This window comes from Paralichthys olivaceus, chromosome 16 (assembly GCF_024713975.1).
Source record: "Paralichthys olivaceus isolate ysfri-2021 chromosome 16, ASM2471397v2, whole genome shotgun sequence".
NCBI lineage: Eukaryota > Metazoa > Chordata > Actinopteri > Pleuronectiformes > Paralichthyidae > Paralichthys > Paralichthys olivaceus.
Window position 1 is genome coordinate 11,241,422 of NC_091108.1, and position 20,378 is coordinate 11,261,799.

At 40.2% G+C, this 20,378-nt stretch overlaps 3 protein-coding genes across 4 annotated transcripts; all 3 read left to right on the top strand.

Annotated features, from left to right (window-relative positions):
• The first annotated feature begins 969 nt into the window (after positions 1-969).
• On the top strand, positions 970-2,992 carry LOC109640769 (uncharacterized). The gene is made up of 4 exons (XM_069511733.1): positions 970-1,275; positions 1,359-1,499; positions 1,610-1,728; positions 1,967-2,992. Exons 1-4 carry the CDS (start codon positions 1,017-1,019, stop codon positions 2,972-2,974), a joined length of 1,527 nt encoding a protein of 508 aa, XP_069367834.1. The 5' UTR covers positions 970-1,016; the 3' UTR covers positions 2,975-2,992.
• Positions 2,993-4,839: 1,847 nt separating this feature from the next.
• Positions 4,840-7,122, top strand: LOC138404801 (uncharacterized). The gene is made up of 4 exons (XM_020104889.2): positions 4,840-5,217; positions 5,322-5,468; positions 5,557-5,675; positions 5,923-7,122. The coding sequence occupies exons 1-4, from the start codon at positions 4,920-4,922 to the stop codon at positions 6,985-6,987; spliced, it is 1,629 nt and encodes a 542-aa protein (XP_019960448.1). The 5' UTR covers positions 4,840-4,919; the 3' UTR covers positions 6,988-7,122.
• A 301-nt stretch (positions 7,123-7,423) lies between these two features.
• LOC109640724 (schwannomin-interacting protein 1) lies at positions 7,424-19,651 on the top strand. Of its 2 annotated transcripts, XM_020104908.2 has the most exons (8): positions 7,424-7,666; positions 8,607-8,858; positions 12,877-12,986; positions 16,520-16,637; positions 16,746-16,952; positions 17,193-17,316; positions 18,282-18,375; positions 18,487-19,651. In XM_020104908.2, the coding sequence occupies exons 2-8, from the start codon at positions 8,616-8,618 to the stop codon at positions 18,536-18,538; spliced, it is 948 nt and encodes a 315-aa protein (XP_019960467.1). In that variant the 5' UTR covers positions 7,424-7,666; positions 8,607-8,615; the 3' UTR covers positions 18,539-19,651. The 2 variants fall into 2 exon arrangements, with proteins under 2 accessions (XP_019960467.1, XP_019960475.1); XM_020104916.2 differs by lacking the exons at positions 7,424-7,666; positions 8,607-8,858 and adding an exon at positions 9,919-10,188.
• The last annotated feature ends 727 nt before the right edge of the window (positions 19,652-20,378 follow it).

Below are 20,378 nucleotides of genomic sequence, written 5' to 3' on the forward strand. Positions count from 1 at the left end.
TTAAGTTTGAAGCTTCATTTTCATCATTTTCATCTCACCTTCAGCTCCATTTACTTATGAGCAGATTGTCATGGAGCTGTAGATCTTTAAATGTATTCCCTTTTTTTGACCACTTCTTGGCTAAAAAGTCCATTTGTTTACAAAACACAATATCATAATGAACTTAAAACTTCCTTTTAATTCATTTCTCTTTCATTTCCCACATATATTTCATCCACTGTATTCCATTCAACAACAGCAACATTCTGACCTTTGACCTTATTCAGACATTATTTCAGTTATGGTGTTTACATAAATTGCTAATTAAATACTCCATTTATGTTCTTATGTGCATGTTACAGAGTATAATCTGACTCTGACATGAAGCTGTAATGACAATATCACCAAAAATATTGCAAGAGTAAGATTGTGCTTCACTCTGGAAGATACTAAAAGGTTGACTCGTGCTTTTATGCTTTCTTTTGTCTCAACTACTGTAATGCACTTTATTCAGGATCACCAAAAATCTATTGGTTGACTCCAGTTTGTACAAAATTCAGGAGCCAGGATTTGAAGGAGAAATAGGAAAAGAGATCACAGAACTCTGGTTTTAGTGTCTTTACACTGAGGATTGATTTCAAAATGATTTGACTTGTTTTTAAGTTTAAACAACCTTATTTCTCCAAAAGATGACAGCAGAGTGCTTGTGCCAAGACAACCTCTTGCAAATATAGGGTGATTTATTGAATATAAATGTGAATGTGATTTAAATATGAGAATTGAAGATGTTAAATGAATAAAAATAATACAATCATGAGATTTCTATAGGTGTCTAGACCAGGAAGCTAACTTCATATGACACCCCCCCCTTCACCTGCAGGTGTTTTACGCAGGTGTAACCAATAGCGCATCACTGGAGAACATGTGACGAACCTGCCCCCGGCGGCTTCTGATTGGCTGTTTCAAGTACCTGTCGATCACTTAAAGCTTCTGAGAGCCATCGCCTCTCAGCGCCTTCTCTTTCAGGGCATGACACGATGATGCGTAAAGGGGAGATGAAATGCGTGACTCTTTACATGGCTGTGGGCTTTATTGTGACGTGTTATTTGGCGCAAACGGCGAACTGTCACCGACCGGAGGAAATGGGAAAACGGAGGGGAACAACGTTAGGTGTCCAAGAGGGGACCATCGTGTTCGGCAGGGAAGCTGATTCGCACGTCGCAAACGGGAAGAGGAAAGCGCCGCCAAACGCTTATGCTGTGGAGGATGAGAGGGCTTATCAAGCGGACTCTGCAGGTAGGATTTTGAGGTCTTTAATTTACTTTTAATCTGTTAAAATGCTTTGATTGGTACGTTCACATTTGAGTGTGTCCTGCTAGGCTGGTCAGAGGGACAGGCACAGGAGACCAGTCCCAGAGAAGCGTCATGGAAGCGCATGGCACCTTCCCTGCAATGTGGAGGGACCCAGATGAAGTTCAGAGCAGTGGGACCAGGAGTGTCGCAGTTTGCAGTGGAACAAGGTAAATGATAAGATTGATTAGTTGTACCATACATGTGCAATGTCCACTTAATTTATTTGCACCAGTGTTCACCTGTTTTGAGATTTTCCTTATATTGTTTCCCCATCCAGGAAATGAACCTCCAATGCCTCTGTCTCAGGTCCCCTCCACCTGTGGCTACACCATGCTGAGGAACTCTTTTGCACTTGTGATGCTGGTTCCATATGATGCATGCAGTATGGTTCAAGAGGTAATTTAATTTCCAATGATGTAAAATGAACATTTTCTCTGGCAAAAGTCCAATTTACATGTGAGGGGGTAAGGGACTTGCCATAACTTGTTTACATTATTTGTCAAGGCTTTTCTAAGTTTTAATTCAATTCCTGCAGTGCCATCAATTAGATATAATCAAAGCTTCCCATAATGTGAGGATTTTAAAAGTTGCAAATGGCTATTCAGTTGAAACACTGTTCTGTTCTTGTCCCAAGGGTGGAAGTTATGTGCTGCCAATGCGTTGGCAGGGAATCCCAGTCTCTCTCTGGTGCCCCAAACCTGCTGCAACCCCCTCTGCAACTACTCCTGCACCTGCAACCACTTCTGCTAAACCACAGGATCCTGTACCTCAGACACTCAAGTCCCCCCCATCTTACCCTCATGTGCCAGTGATGCCTCCCAACAGCATGAACCAAGGTGTTCCACAATCATATCTCTTTGCACCATATTGGGGTTATCCTCAGTACCCTTCAGTAGTTGTACCGCAAACCACAATGCCCACAACTACCACGGCAGAACCGACCACAAGTACAAAGAAACCAGAGATGCCTAAAATTCCACAATACCCCGCTTTCTTCCCCCCTAATTATGCTTACTTTGCACCCCTGTCACCAGTTACAACGGCAGCACCAAAGACAGTGGCTACTTCAACCACCAAATTGACCACCACTGTAAAGCCAGTAGCTAAAGATCCTAACCCTATGTTTCAGTATCCTGCCTACCCACCTTTTTATCCTCCCGATCCTTGGCCTCTCCCTGGGCCTCTGCCAACTGCTGCAGAGACTACTACAACTACTCCTCAAACAACCACGACTCAACCCACAACTACACAATCTCCGTTGCCCCAGTTGCCGCAGTTTCCAAAGTTGCCGCAGTTTCCACCATACGGGCCCCTGTTGCCGCAGTTTCCACCATACGGGCCCCTGTTGCCGCAGTTTCCACCATACGGGCCCCAGGTGCCGCCGTTTCCACCATTTGGGCCATTTCCTCCCTATCCTTTTCCTCAGTTTGTCCCACCGTTTGGCCCAAATCATCCAACTACTAAGCCAGAGACGGCCACTATGACAGCAGCACCAACTACACAAATGACGACCACCACAACAGAGAAAACGGAACCCATGCTGACTTCAGTGCTGCAGTATCCCTCAAATGTCAAACTTCAATTTCCAGTTTATCCATATCCTTTTCCTTATCCCCCTCCTCCAGGCTTCAATAAATGGTAAATGGTTTGAGTAACACAAGTGGCTGTCTGTCTTTACTGTTTGAAATTCAACTTGAGGGGTTAATGTGGAAAGTTTGGTGCTCTTAATTTCAGGGTACTGGTGAAATGATGCATGCTCACTTTGAGATGGTTTGTCATAAGGTAACTAAAAAGTACTTTGGTTGTGGATCTGTTGTCTCCACTATTCCATAAGAAACAACCACATCAGTCTCATGAGACTGAGTCTCCAACTTCTTAAATGGGCCATGTTCTCCACAAGTTTTTACCTTAAGATTGTTTTGTATGAACAATAACTGAAATGCTAAATGTCAAGAAGTTGAGAGGATGTAATTAAAAGTTATAAATTTTACATTTCAATTTTGCCAGTTCTAAAATGGAAAAATAAACTTCTGGACAGTGCTGCATCTTAAAATGCTGCCTTTTATATACTGTTTTTGTTCCTTATCCTTTAGGCTCTGTCACAGGATCCTGAGGGGTCAACATGGTGCATTTTCTCTGCCAGTCTTCATTAACTGATCTTATCTTATATAAACTGTTAAAATTAATAAACATGTAATACTTTTCTGAGGGTAGTGCATTTTCTGGCTATTAAAAACACTTTTTTAATCAAAGGGGATTGAGCTTCTCTAACAGTGGTCAGAAAAGCATTTTTAACTTAAACTGTATGACAGCAGTGCTCAAGCATGGCATTTGTAGACTAAATGGTCAGTACACAAAGTGCCATTCCTATGTTTTAATGGCCTGTTTTTTTATGTTTAAATCTTCTTGCTATCTTGCCAAATGCATAAATCCTTAAAAATGGGTGAATTTTAGTCAGACATGGGCTATGTCTATAATTTTCTGAATTGTGAAAACATTAAAGTAATGTTCAAGAGAAAAAAAATCCCATTTAACTTGTTGAGATATGTATCCACTTATATGCTAATAAACTTTGTTTATAGTTTTCTTTTTAAAATTTATTTCTATAATGCTATGTCAAGATTATATTTTATATGTATATTACCTCTACCCCCATATTTTTCAATACTGGAAGTATAGTGAGAACTATTAGGTCAGTTGAAACTTATGCTTTGCATTATTTCACCGGTTTTAATGAATTTTCTATTTGCCAATAGTCTCAATAGTTATTAGAATATTGGACTTATCTGTAGAAAAAGCTCATATCAAGAAATATATTGTTAAATGTACTGATGCTACTTTGGAATTTACTTGTTCTTTTTTTATCTTTTACGATCCACAGTTATTTCAACTTTTTCCAGTCAGAACTGTCATGTATTATTCTTGTGTTTGCATAGTCACTCTTTCAGATGACTATGAAACTAGTGTGTTACTCAATACAGTGCAAACCTCTTCTAAGGCCCAACTGGCTCCTTAAAAACCTACATTTAAAGTCACTCAATTTTTTGGGGATCCACACAAGTTACACACATTAATAAATATCAGTCCCACCTAATATGTATTGTTTTTTGTTTACAATCCATGAATTATTACCTGAGAAATCAATGCAAATGTTAAAAAAACGCCCTCACTCACAATGTTCCTTTGCTCATGCCCCACACATTCCTGCATGAGATGTTGACATAAAATGTATATGAATACAATTATTTAAGTCCCTTAAACACCTCATAAAAACCTTGAATAATTGATGTCATTACAAAGTCAAACTATCACAGTGAGTATTTACTGTGTATGCTGATAAAATACTTTGCCTGAAATGAAAATTAACTTTTTTTGACAGCATCACATCTCTCCTGTTTTGAATATGCAGAGCTGACTTTGACCTGATCAGTCTAAACAAGCTCACCTGCTGTGACCTTGATTAACACATAGGCAGCTGCAGCTAAAGTCCAGTCTGATTGGTTGATCACCAGAGGCCAAGAAGTCACTGGTATCAAAAGCCTCTATTAGTTGCTTGGTTCCACGGTAGTGCTATCCATCTAAACCAGATGTGCAGCTCCACTATGGAAGGTAAAGATGGGTGGTGCTGCAGGTCACTTCAAAATATGGCAGTCCTTTTGCTCCTGTGCACTTTAGCCCCAAGTTTAACTTGTTTTAGCTTGAGGGGATTGAGCAGAAACGCTCAACAGGATAAGGTAGTTAGTGTGGCAGCAGTGGTGGAGGTACTGACAGGGAGCATTCTCTTTAATGGGAAAGAGCTGAGCTCCGAATCAGGATCTCCCTTTGCTGCTGCAACAAATGACGATGGACTGCTGCATGTCGTTACAGATGAACCAGAAGGCTCAGGTGAGGTTTCATAGTTATTTGATGTGCTGCCTACAAACGTCCACATAAAAAATGCTTGATGCTCAAAAACTGAAGGATATTAACTTGTGTCTGAACTTCTGAAGGGATGTTTGCACAGACATCACAGCTGAATGAAGTCATGGCCAATGAAGGAGCATGGAGGCGCTTAAACCCTGCTCTGCATTGTGGTCAAACCCAGATGAACTTCACAGCCATGAGACTTGGAGCTGCTGATTTACAACTAGATATTGGTATTGTAAACACATGCACACATTGAATAAGGGAATTTGTTAAAGCTGTTAATACCTGACTTAGAATTCTGGCACTACTCTCTCTCAGGTAAGGGAGATCCCCTTCCTCTGACCCAATTATCTGAAAGCTGTGGATACTCGATGCAACAAAGTGCTATGGGTCTTGTTTTGGTTGCTCCCTATGATGGCTGCAATATGATACAAGAGGTACTGCTCTACCCTAATGAATCGACTAGCTAAAAATGTATATGGTTGCAAATGAATTAACCACTACTGAAGGTATTCAAGTTGTAACTCAACCAATGCAGCTTTAGTTTATTGAGGCTTGTATTGGATTTTTCACAAAGTAAAATTAATTGTTTTTTTTAGGATGAGACTGGTTAATGAAATAGAAATTTACAAATACTGAATAGATCAAGTACATTATCAATCAATTTGCTTTGTTCCCTTTCAGAATGGAAACTATGTGGTCTCAATGATGTGGCGAGAGGCTAAAGTAAAATTGATCTGCCCCATCTTGCAAAGTCCTGATGCAACGCCTGCTCAACATCCCTGGAAACGTCCTGTACCTCACAGGCCTACAAGATATGATCGTCCTAAACGGCATGCAACTCAGCCCATTTTATTCTACGATCCTCGCATTCCACTCAGTTATTTTTACTATTTATATTGGAGACAAGCCCAAGCCACTGCCCCTGCTACAACTACTGCTGAGCCGGACACAACCACAACATCCAAACCGACCACAGAGAAACCTCAAAACCCTCCTGTATACCCTCCCTATATGTATTACCCTTACTTTTACTCCCCTAACTACTATTACTACCCACTCCCTGTGAGTACTACTGTGCCACCAGTTACCACCACCACCACCACCACCGCACCTGCTACCACCACCACCACAACTGCACCTGCAACCACGGCCGAAACGACTACGACAAAGGCCGAAACGACGACTACCTCAGCCCCTACTACTAAGACCCAAACACCAATGAACCCCTATTACCCTATATATTATCCTTACCCTCCTGCAGGACAGCAGTTGCCGCAAGTCCCTGACAAATCTGATGTTTACTACTACCCATTCATACAGCATATCTATGGAAGACATCCATACCCATTCCAGCCAATGCAAACAACTACGCAGCCTCCTACTTCCACAACTAAGCCAAGTGGCACAACAAGCGAGACAAGCCCTACAGCGACGCCAACAACAACTGCTTCTCCCACTACAAAAACGACGGGACCATATTCCAATCCAACAACATCCTGCAGCGGCAGCTATACAGGCCAATTGAGTCCATTTGTTGAGTACCACAAGAGCCCCTTTGCTCCAATCATTTCATACGCCTACAATAAAGCTGGCAAACTCCTAGACCACGAAAAATACATGCCTCAAGATGGTTACAAATCTGGACCACAGGCTCAAGCACACCCAGGCTTCGACTGGCGAGCTGTGCCATGGCATTTCCACACAACTGGGAATGGCTTTCCTCAAATTGACTGGAAAAATCTTTAACTTAAATTGTTCTTTTTCAAATGGTAAGGCAATGGTAAGGTAACTGAGTTGCTGTTCATCAACCATAATGGTCTTGTCTTTCAGGGGCTCCTTTCCTGTTGTACTGAGCCTTCAATAAACATGTTTTACTTGGAACTTGGTTTTCATGTTTCCCTTTTATGCCATGGTGGTAATATTTTTGGCATATCCTGGTGGTTCTAAATTGGGACATATCAAAGTCACATCACGCTTGGAACTCTTGAAAGGTCTGATAACATAAGACATATTTTCCATCAGCCTGGTAACAGTAATATTTTAGAAATCAGATTGCTGCACTCATGCAGTGTGCACCCACCCCATTCTGTCTGTTCCTATATATTTCCACATGGTGTTATCTCCTCCAATCCCCCCATGGCAAGACACACACAAATCAAGGATCTCCACACATCACTGAAACTAAGCCACACTTGACAACAGAGACGTGCAATGCTGGTCTATGAGCATGGACGCTTGTCTGCATTTCATTTAAAACGGCTCTAGAGTGTTAGTTGGCAAGAATTAAGAGCACTGAGCTCAGGAGTAAAACTGCTCTGCAAAAGAAATCTTTTAATCCATGCTTGGGAACAGCAGTTGTCTTCTGTAATGCTGCTTTTGCACTTTTACTTGCATTTTATGGAATCGTCACATGTCTACAATGTAGGTGAGTATACTGCACAGCATGTACTATATATCATATTTCAATATATGGTTGATCAAATCTATACTATGGAAAGTTTAACATATACAATTAGGAACCAAAGATAAAGAGCAGAAATTAGATGGTGAAAATGGACTGAATACTGTGATTACATAAGTTAAGATAAATCTCTCCTGTCCCCACAGGGAAGTTCACTTGTATTATGAAGTCTGTGTAATTGTCATGCAATCAGTTAATGGTAATAAACACAATTTTTTAAATTTTTCTTTGAAGGTCCAGTGTGTAAGATTTAGGTGAAAGGGATCTATTGGCAGAAATTTAATTTGGAATAATTCTGATGTTTTCACTAGTTCGTTTCATCTAGATATATATTATATTGTAGTTTTCTTTACCCCAGAAAAGGCCCTTTATATTCAAATACTTTATATTTACATCATGTGCATATGTATGGAGATTGGCATACATGTATGTGTGTAAGTACAAATATATGTAACTTTTGTCTTTTTATATTTTTTCACTTAAATAATCAGCAGTGTTTTTTTCTCTAATGGATACATGGGTCATGGAAGTCTGTTAAACTTTCAAAATGTTCATGTATCAATGAGAACAAGGTACGGCACATAGAAGAATGTATTAGATAAATATTAAAAATAACAAACCAAAAAAAAGTGTCTGCATGAAAAATGTTACATGCTTTAACATGGTTAAATATCTAAGACCATATTGCAATTATGTTATTCTATTTATTCTATATGTTCTGTCACAGAAAATTTAAAGACACCATAGAAATCACAGAGGCTGATACTGCCAGTATTGTAGTGGTCAATTTTAGAGAGAAATCTGTCCCCCTCTGAATATCTTCACTCTCTCTTTGGCCATAGTCCTGGCCAGAGCACTGAGCCCATCCCTGAAACGTGACATTTGCCCCACCCTCTTGATACAGCTCGTCTTCATGGACGACTATGATGTGGAAAGGGACGAGGAAGAAGAGGGAGACTTATTCATGAGAAAGGCCACAGCGGGCCACTGGTGGGAGGACTGTGGGGACGATGGCAACTGTGATATACATCACCAGAGAGGGGGGAGAGGCTGCATGGTAAACAGCCGCAGCTGGGCTGAGGAGCTCCAGGATATCTTTGCACCACAGGCTGTAGACTGTTACAGTGGAGGGCGAAGCAGAATCTCCAGCATCTCTGTGAGTGATTTCTCCTCCTGTTTCCTTTATCCACTTTCATCCGTTATGAGAAATTCCATGACATCTCTTTTACCAGAAGAAAACAGACCGGGTCCAGGTTTCTAAATAACAGACATCTACAAAATTTAGACAGATGGATTCAAATAAGCATACAGGACCAAAAAAAACCCTCAAGAGTTATGGAAGTACAGCAGTATGTGTCTATGGAGGCTGTGCAAATATGCATTACCATAAGAGGTGGATAGTGCAAAGTGATTGTTGGTGCAAGAATAATAATACTATACATGATGTCGTTATGTGATGTAAGTTATTGAAATGTGTAGTCAGTAATTATGTAGGACTAATACAGACAGTAACAAAATCATTTAGATAAAGATAAATAAGTCAAAGAGCAAAAGTTGATGATACAATATATAGTAATGTTAACATAATATAAGTTGCAGTCCTCCGCTGTGTCTGGCTGTAATAAAGTATAGTATAGTATAGTATAGTTAGAGACTGTGGGATTAGAAAGGCCTGCAGAGAAATGTGTGGAAGGGGAGCCTCTGGATATTTGGCTCCTGATGCTGATGAGGGATGATTCAAAATGTGTTGTTTAATCATCCCACTGCTGCATTGTGACACAGCACAACTAACTGTGTGCATGTGTGTGTAGTGTGTGGGCGTGTGTTTGTGTTTGTGTACGCACGTGTGGGCACGTGCACTCTGCTCTTCCTTGTCTCTCTCATACGGCTCATCACACTTGAATCTGTGATTTTTGGAATGGGGCTGGGGGAGCCGATTCCTTTAGGAGCTAAAACAAAGAAGACAACGTGCAATTAAAAATCTGCTGTGCTTTGGGTCGAGACGCAGACGCCATGGCGGCGTGTTGCTCCGAAGTGCTGAGATTTATTAGGGGAGGTTTCATTGATCAGCTGTGGCCTCTTTAATGGTTTGTTTTCCACTGCTGCACTCATTTATTTATCTGTCACCTCTTATCAGGATTCAATAAATGAAAGATAGCAACGAGAAACCAGGAGAGAGTGAGGAAGAAGGAGGAACAGAAAACAGATCAGGAGCCGTGGCAGCACTGAGCAGCTCCATCTCTCCCTTCATTATTCTCTCCTCCTCCGCTTCCGCCTCGTCCCACTCTTTCCTCTCCTGTTCCCACATTACTCCCCCCCTCCTCTCTCTCATGCCTCTCTCTTCCCTCCCTCCCTCTCCTGAATGGAGCTGCAGTATATGAGAGGGTCTCCTGGGTCTAGCTTCACTGCAGTGTAGAAAAGGGCACGACGACTGTTTCAGTACGATGCACTGAAGGATGGTTCACCAGGAGAAACGCGTTTACCAGGTGTGTAGATTTGTTCCTTGTGTATGTGGTTGTGTATCATTTGAAGGGTGTGGCATATGTAGCATAATATTCACAGGTATATGTGATGGGTATCCATCATGGGTGTGCTGCTGTGGATGAATCAGCCATCTGGACGAGTGCATGTGTGATTGTAGAGGGAGTGCATGTGTTTTTACGTGATATTTATCTGCTCATCTTGGTGTTTTAACACCTTATCTGTAAAATCAAAAATGAATCAATCCCAATACGATTGATGTCTATGTGAATCATAACCTGCTTTGTTCATTTTTTCCATAGAATTATTCTACAATTTATAGTGAATTACAATTACAATTTGGTGTTTTTTCATTCCATATAAATAAAGATAGTGTGTGTGTGCGTGTGTAGACAGATGATGAAGAGGACATTCAGTTGTCTGAGGAGGATGAGCAGGAGGCTCTGCGTTGGCTGAGTCAAGGCGATCAACTATGATTTATGTTCTTACATCACAATATCATATAATGATGAGTCACAAAAAGAGTGCATGTTTGTGTGTGTGTGTGTGTTGGTCCGGTTTTCAGATTATTTAGAGAGAGAATCAGGTCACATAAGAGAAACATCTCCATTTTTGCTGGTGTTATACAATGACTGTTGGTGATGAGGGTGGGTTTCAGACACACACGCACACACATAGGAAATGTTGGCATTTGGCACAATCCCAGAATAGAGATATACTTTCCATGAGGCCAGAATAGAAAATCCTGCTGTGCTGAAACATTTCTTTTTAATATGACTCAAAAACTGTGAGACTTTGAAGATCAAACGGCCTAAAACAATTCTGTAGAGTGAGAGACAAACCGGATCTGACGGCATCTACAGCTGAGATGAGGGCGAAACAGATAGATCCATGGAAGAATATAAATTAAAGAAGAGGAGGAGGAAATGTGTCAGAATTAAATCAGGACAATGAAATCTCTGGATGCTGAGAAGTGAGACACCCTGATACATGAGAAGAGGACAGAGGGAGTGTTGTGAAATACAAGAGCAGAATGACATGGCATCTTTAACCAGTTTACTATGGATACAGTAACTGCTGTCTTGGTGATGGATAAGTTAGCGTGGGTGAGAACTAAAGGACAGCTTAGAGCAACAAGAGTCCAATGACCTTAAAGATTTAATGCGGTTAAAAGAAGAGAATTGTTGATATCTTAACTGACAGAAACAGAACATGATGTTAATCGTGCTTTTCCAGAGTCATCCAAGCACTCCTGAGAGCTGTAGTCTATCCCAGGATGCATCAGGGGTATGGGACATCTTACAGGTTGTCTGCAGGTTAACAGTCTATAACATAGCGAACACAGACTGAACTAGAATGGTACTCAGCACCTACTCCAAGGTCCAGTAGCCCTCTAAAATTCAATCAAGTTGATTTCTTTATCAAGATCCACAAATTATTCTCCGGGAAATTTGTGAAAATGTTAAAAACAAGCGAAGTTAATGAAACCTGGATCCGCCCCCTGATAGAGATTCACACCAACACTTAATGGGTTCTTTGCTAACCCATATGGCATCCTTCCACCAGGTTTCCTGACAATCTGTTCAGCAGTTTAAGTGTAATACTGCAAACCAAAAAACAAGCACAAATGGAAACATAACCTCCGTGGCGGACGCAATAAATGCATAAAAACTTGGATTTGGACCTGCGAGCAAAGGCAGAGTTTCTGTGGGACTGTGGTTTGGAAATCAGAGCATATGATTTGCCTTTTAAATCAAAATCTAAATGTAGTATAACAATGTGATTTTGTTCTGTGTATGGCTGTAAAATGTTACAAAAATGATATTTTTGTTTAGAGACATATAAAAAGAAAGGAAAAGTGTTATCTAAGTGGTGATGTCTGCAGCTATTCTTTAAGCTTGTGGAAAGTAGAAGAGAAGGCACTTAACCTATTTTATAATTCACTTAGTGTTAAATGCAGTCATAATGACAGCTGAGTTCTCTTTACCAATAATTTGCATTCATTCCTCCTCCTTACTGTGTTTTCATTTTATCCTCTGTTGTATATTTGGGTAGTGATGATGTGAAGATGATGAAGGAATATCCAATGACACCGTTCTTGATTGTATAAATGGTTTATTAGAAAAAGTTCAGCATCAATACAAGCACTGCAGTCTGCCTGGAGAGAGATCCGGGGCCAATGTGAATCCCTTCTCTGGCTAACAGCTTCAACTCCCTATTTATATAGGAGAGTTGTTTCAGTAAATCTACAGAAAACACATCTGGTCTTTCCTCCAGCCCACCTCATCTGCCTGGTATAAGGGACGGAAAGGTGCCAGCTCAAATTTAGAGTGATAGTTAGAGCTGTGACCTAATGCCCTAACGTATACATTCAGTTTTCCTCTGAAAGCCTAAACTTATGGACATCAGAATCCTCAGGGCCTATGGGCTTCAAACCCAGAGATCAGCTTCCTTTAAAAAGAACACAGCACATGGCATTTCAGACACCACACCTCCTTTCAACCAGATAGTGCTTTGGTATCCATAAGTATACAAAGACCAAAATTCAAATATGAATTTACACAGTCATCTTGATCATTTCCTCTCATGAGTATGTCCCACTTGATCAATCAAGCATGGATGGAGGAGCAGTCAGCACTTTGAAAAAAAATCAATATTCTTTGTATTCATGCGCTTTTCTGGGTTTCTCACAGGCCCAGAGGAACGACAGAGAGTCCATCAGGCAGAAACTTGCCCTTGGCAGTTTCTATGACGACGAGCCTGTCATCTACACCAGCTGCAGCAAGAACGGCCCATCCTCCCGGTAGGTTTCAATAGAATGAGTGTGTGTGTGTGTGTGTGTGTGTGTGTGTTTGTGTGTTACAGTTTGATCAACAGAGCTTTTTGAAGGTTGGCACCAATATTTTCATTTTAGCTGCTGACAGCTGACACTGAAGCTTTAAAATTGTTTTATTTTATTTTTGGAATAATGGCACAAAAACAGTGATATACTCCCTAATTTCAATTAATTATTAATTAACCGGAAATATTTTTGATTTATTCCAAAGCCAGAGTGTAAAACTTTATTATAAGATTTGTAGATTGGATATGCGTCCTGTATAAAGGGCCTTATTGTAATACTTACTCATCACAATGACAAACCAAGAAGTATTAGTATTAGCCACCAATGAAAACCATTTATAAAATTAAATATTTGCAGATTAAGTGAAATATCACATTTATGGATCTCGCTTCAAAGTTACAATAATAAAGAATAATATAATAGTGTTAAAAAATAAGTGAAGTTAAAAATATCAATGAGGAGGAGTAAAAGAGGACAAGCGCCTGAATATATAACAACACAAGTGAGATAAATTATATAAATAAAAAAGAATAAACTGGAAACAAGACTCAAATAAGAATAAAAAAGTATAATTAGAAATTTCAAATGAGAAGCAAGTATTGCACATGATAATGAATGCCTTTAATATAATACTGTGCAGAAGTAATATTGCACATATAGTACATGATGATGAAAGAGTGATATTTAAAAAACTTAGCCTTTTGGAAACATGTTACCTGAGCCCTGCCTGACAAGTACGAGCAGCTATTTAACAACCATGAGAGGGAGCTGTTCAGCAGCTCAGTGCAGCTAAAAACTGAGAGAAAATTATACCAACAACACAAAAATCCAAAAAACAATGTCGTGTTGACTCAAAGGTCACAAAGACAAACGACAGAGAGTTCTGCGGAAATTGGATTGTGTGGTGATGAGTGAGGTACAGTGTAAAAGGCGGAGTGAAGTAAATACTTGGAATTACCTTCCGCTCGTGTCTCTGTCAGAGTTGGGAACGAGCAAGCCTCCTGAGTGAAAGTGAAAGTGAAAGGTTTTGTTAACAGTCAAAGGGGAAATAATGTCGGACTGAGCCATCACTGATTTACGCCCGAGCAGCAGAACAAAGAAGCATGAGTGTGGGAACAGTGCAGCATGGAGGAGGTGGCACGATGGTTAACCTCATGGTGTGTGAGTCCCTAATGCAGAAACTAATGTGACCTGGCTTCATGAATCAGACATTTGTTGATTCTTCTCACGCTAAAATGAAATATATTTCCCAATGAAAATGACGTTACAGACTGCAATAAAAAACAGGGATGCAGTGATGGTGAAATTGTTCAAAACAGTATATGGCTGATATGATCATTGTGTGGCAAAGCCAATATCTATATTCTGCCAATAAAGCAGTGCATTCTTTAAAAAAATGCATTACAGTGAATGGATTATAGGATTTGTATAAATTGTTCCTATAAGATCTGTTACAAAATTGCATCTTAAATAATGTTTCACTGATAAATAGCATTATTAATAACATTATGCATCCTAAAGCTTTCACTCCAAAAATATACATACATAAGAATCGACATGTGAAATCAAACTTTTTTTCACATTAAAAAGATATTTGTAGCTGAGGTGTGTGACGTCCACAAACACACACACACACACACACACACAGTGGAAAGAGTTGCATTACATCAGAAACAAGTTGGTAAACCAAAGCCACTACATCTATGAAAGGACTCGTCTTTCTTTTCATGACAGCTTAAACCTGCAGTGACCCCCCCCCCCCCCCAGCCCCCCCCCCATGGAAGTGGCTTCCATTTGAGGAAGTGCAGATGTTTGTATATATGTGTGTGCACTAGTTTCTTGAATGCTCCTGAAAGAAGAAGTGGTGCCTGATGTGTGTCAGATGCTGTGATTGGTGGGGATGGGTTCATGTGATCTCCTCTGGAGGTAAGCCTGCACCCTCTGGGATTTGGTTTGGGTTGGAAATTCCAACACCACCGTGTCCAGTTAGTGACATTTGTGTGGTATTGTTGTCATCCTTATAAAGGCTGGAGGGGGAGGTTCCTTTGGGTTCTTAGGTTCTTTCAGAGTATCATAATCTGGAATTCAGTGAATTGTGTTTTGAGCTTTTGGAAATGCTGAGGTTGAGGTTTCAATGGCTTCCATGTAACCGTTGTGGACGACCCGGAGTGATGTCTGTCCCTTGAATTGTTTAGCTGAAGTTTTCGGTTTCTTTTCTTTTTGCATGATGAGCTCACAGTCAGGACATGACATCATGGCCAAAAGTATGTGGACACATGAATATATTAGAATGGTCTGTATTTATAAAGCAGCTTTTCTAGTCTTGATGACCACTCAGAGTTATTTACAGTACAGTTTTGCCATTCCCCCATACACACACATTAATACAGTGCATATATGTGCAGCACTTTCTCTGTCACACATCACTCACACGCTGATGGTACAGCCACCAGGGGTAAAGTGGGCTTCAAGGTCTTGCCCCAAGGGCACTTCAGCAGGAAGAATTGAACCATCGAACTTCTGGTTAGTTGACGACCCACTGTACTTCCTGAGCAATCACTGAACAAGGTATTCCAAAACTAAGGACATTAATCTGCTTCTATAACTGCCTCTGCTGCTCTTTCCATAGGATTTTAGAACCTGGCTGCAGGGACACCCATTTATTACTAAGAGCATTAGTGAGGTCGGGCACTTATGTTTTGCAGTAAGGTCCAGGGTCACAGTAGATGTTCTAATTTATCCTAAAGATGCTGATGGATGGGGTAGAAGTCAACTCAAGCAACGACTCTGAAGACTTCATTATGGACCTCACCACCAGGAAAGGGTCTTTAAACAACACCACAAAGTTGAAAGCAAAGTTTTGTGTATTCCCCTTTTTTAGCACAAACCATGTGACCCAGTATTTTAAGAGAAATCACAATACATTTGCCATCTGTGACACATCGTTCACATGAGCATTTTAAAGAGGAGGTATTTCCTTTGAATCTTTTGCAAAATGTTTATTGTGAGTATGTGCTACCATTCCCCATTGCCAAAACAAAACACAAATATTCAAGCTTTTTTTTTTGCAATGACAAAACAGTAGCACTCGTTACAAACTGATTCAAATCATTTCCTGTGTAACCTGGCACATGAGAAACAGCCAGAGTACAGAGACCTACAAAACTTTTTGCTTTATGTGTGGAAATTACAATAAATGAAATGAGTTTGCAATTATTCAGTAAAGAATCCTACAACTGCTTGAATATTTTCCTCAAACATTACCCAGCTTCTCCACTTTCCACTCCTCTCTTCGATAAATGAATATGCACAATTTTCTAGGATATATTTTCGGCACATCTTGTATATTGGGATAAATATAAAGACTTATATTCATAACTAATCTCACATTCTGTAGTTACTGTCTTTTGAAATGTTTGTGTGTAGATAAAATCGTAAATGTTTCATTATGACGTCAACATTTCCTCTTGTGTCCTGTGTGTGTTTCTCCTCAGGCTGCAGAGTGGGGTGAACCTGCAGGTGTGTTTTGTCAATGACAGCAACAGTGACAAAGACAGTGATGCCGAGGACAGCAGGACAGAAACCAGTCTGGACACACCCCTTTCACCTGTGGTATGCATACTGTTTCGGTCTCGTCCCACATATTCTCATTGCTCTTTGTTATCACAGAGAACCCACATTGTGGCCAACATCATATCACTTACACTACTTCCCCTATAGAGCAAGCAGAGCTCTTCGTTGTCAGACCGGGACACGGCAGAGGAGGACTCTGACGCGTTAGATGACTGCAGCGGGTTCTGGCGGGTGCAGCGGAGACTGCAGGAGGAGGCCAGGGTGGCGTTGGCCCTAGCTCGACCCATGGCCCGCATGCAGGTGGAGGTGGAGAGGCAGATACAGCTGCACAGACGCTCACCTGTGGCTGACTTGGTTAGTCAGTTAGAGAGAGAAACACAGAACAGAATAATACAGTAAACACAACACAATAAATGCATGTTCTCACAAAAGGTCATACTTTAAAATAGTGTGTGTGTGTGTGTGTGTGTGTGTCTGTGTGACCAAGAGAAACCCCCTGATACTCACAATGAAAAGATTGTTGATGAACAATGTGGTGCACGTAAATCTATACAGCATTTTCCTTTGTCTGTGTTTGTGTGTTTACATCTGCAGCTTCCCCATTTGCCTCACATCAGCGAGTGCTTGATGAAGAGGAATTTGAGGCGAGGGGACATGAGGGACATGAGTCTTGGTCAGCTGCAAGTCATCACAAATGACTTACACTCACAGATCCAGAGTGAGTAGAACAGATCACCTGGAAGATAATAGATACACTCAACAAATTCTACTGTCTTCCTGCTATGTTTGCATATTATTGTGTGCTGGTGAAAAAATATCCAATGTGAAGAATAATCAGCAGCAGTTTCAACTTTAGTGTTGCTACAAACTCTTTAATATACCTTCTACTGCTTTAGAGGAAAGAAAAGAGATAGAAAGTATCTTTCCCTTTTAAAATTACTGAGATCTCTGCTCTTTAACTGTCCAGAAACGTGAAAGAAGGCTTAAGATATTTTAAAGACTTAAAGGTACAGTGTGTAGAATTTTGTGATATCTAGTGTTGAAATTTCATGTTGCAGCTGAACACCCCTCACCTCACCCTCTCCTTCCAAACAGGAAAAATAACCTTTGGTAGCCTTTAATTATCATAAAAACTCAAAAGGTGTTTAGTGTGTCCAGTCTGGACTAATGTAAAAAACATGGTGGCCTCCGTAGAGAGGGTCCCCTCGATGTGAATATAGTATTTAAATATAAAGGACCTTTTCCAGGGTAAAGAAAACTACAATTGATACAATTTAGATGAAACCAACTAGTAAAAACATCATGAGGATTATTCTACATTACATTTTTGCCAATAGTTCCCTTTCAGTTTTATGGTTATTTTCAGTTTATAGTTTTTTAAAGCATTTTCAAAGCGTAGAGTAGAGTAGAACTGTATTGTCCACCAAAGTGGAATATTGTCTTCAGCTCACTAAGTAATGAGCAACAACATGAGAACAGATAATCGAGATAGAAACAATGACAGACACAGAGTCATAGAAAAAATAAACTACAACAACAATAAGTAAAACAGGCCCAATTTTGTATTGCACACAATATATTGTCATTGCCTATCTGGGGATTGGATGTCACTTCGGGGTGTCAGAAATACTTATGGTACATGGTATGAAGGACTTTTTAAAAACCATGTATGATCTGACACAGGTTTAAATGAAGAGCTGGTGCAGTTGCTCCTAATGAGGGATGAGCTGCATGTGGAGCAGGACGCCATGTTGGTGGACATAGAGGACCTCACGAGGTGAACATCTCCTCTCTCTCCCACCTGTCAAATTTTAACACGTGCGCTGTGTTTGGACATTTACTGGAACGTCCATGTGCTCGAGTCTTATTCTTGTTTTTTTTGCCACAGGCATGCTCACAGCCACCATCGGCAGCAGGCAGAGAAAGCCATCTCTAAATAAATACATCGCCCGGTCCTCACTTGTCTCCGTCTGCACGACATCCAACCCGCATCGCTCCGTGGACCGTCACCAGTGTTACCAATGAAACTCCATCTGTGCTGTTTCTGATGAGGGGGGCTGCTTTCAATATGAACACAGCAGAGTTTGTGCAGGCTTCTCACTTCCACCCCGGCATGATTAACCAGAGCATATTTCACAGATTTAGTGGAAACACTTTGATCTCATTCCATCCCAACACTGATTTACCTCCTTATGACTTTGCACAGTACACTCATGTATGTTAATGCAGAGTGGGAGGAAACACCTGCACACTTTATTTCTCACTTCTCTCAGAAAGGATAATGACTTTCAGGGACATAAAGATCAGCTGACTTTGTATTTCCTCTATCTCTATAGAGTGATCAAGAAGATTGATCCATTGTAGTAAACGTATTTACTTCTTTCTTTCACTAGAAGCACTGTCATCACTTTTTAATTCTCTATTAAACATCTATTGTCTGAGCTGTTGCAACAGAAAGGATGAACATTCTCAGCTGGTAGCGTCGCCGGTCATCTAAATGCTTCAAAGAGAAGTCTCGTAAAAATTCTTTAGACACTCAACTGGCTGTCACAGTTTCGAGCTTTAAATGCTGTGTGCAATAAGAGACACATTAAGAGAAAAACATTTGAGGAATTTGTCTTCGTCAAATTTGGCGATACTTGATACAATCGACAAAATGACGAGATGTGGGTTAAAAGTAATTTGGGGTGAAATGAAGCAGAAGTGACAAGAAGACATGTTGATGTGGACGGCCTCCAAATCAAAAGATATGCAATGTGATTGTTGTTAAATGCAATTTACCAATGTGACAGAAAGAAGTTTAACATTAAATAATAATATCAATAAATTATAGTCTATATCTCTTTTATCTGTTTAAAATGTTTATGGACACGCTGTATGTAAATGTTAAAAGACTAAAAGGATGAAGGACATGCCCTGTGTGTGTTTAGGAGCTTTTTAAGAATGTCGGTTAACACAAACGTTCTTTTTCTATTTTTTGCTCCACTGATCAATGTACTGTATAATGATTGTAAAAAAAGGATCCATTAATAAACGCTTCAATGGTGTGAAAATTGCTTGAGATTGAATTTGCATTTGACATGTTCCAAGTAAATCTGCACAATTTATTTTCCCCTCTTGAACCACATGATGTGTAATGTGGGAGTGAGTCTGATCTCATTCATGTATTCATGAGTCACACAAGGTGGTGTGATTGAGTTTCTCTGCGTATTCACACTTCTGTTGACAGTTAGATAAGAGGGGAACAACTCTGACTGCAGGGACAAAAATAACAATCAGTTACACTCGGCTTAGCTTCATAAACTCGCTAGCTTAAGATTTTTATCATTGTCTAAATTAATTGGTTCATATTCGTAAAAAATTGTGATAGATGAAGTTAAAACTTGTATTCAGGTGATTGATGAAAAAAAGCCTTCCCATGAGTGGATAAAAAATGAGCCTCAGTTCTTACTTTACATTCAGTGGCACAAATCTCTTTAGGGTACATTTTCATACCTGAATAGATGTGTTTCAGCATGAAATCATATGAGAGGGAGCAGATGATAAGTCTAAGTCACGGTAAATCATATTAGGGTTGTTTTTTATTTTCTTGAGAGACACAAGCTCCCAGGGTTCCCTTGTCTCAGAGCCAGGACAGGATAAGCTCCAAAAACTAAACATAAAACTAATCAAACACATTCCTACAGAGGCCTTGACACTTCTCAGGTCAACCACCTATGAGACAAAACTCTGGTTACATTGGCAAATAATATACACAGTGTTAAAACGTATCACAAATTC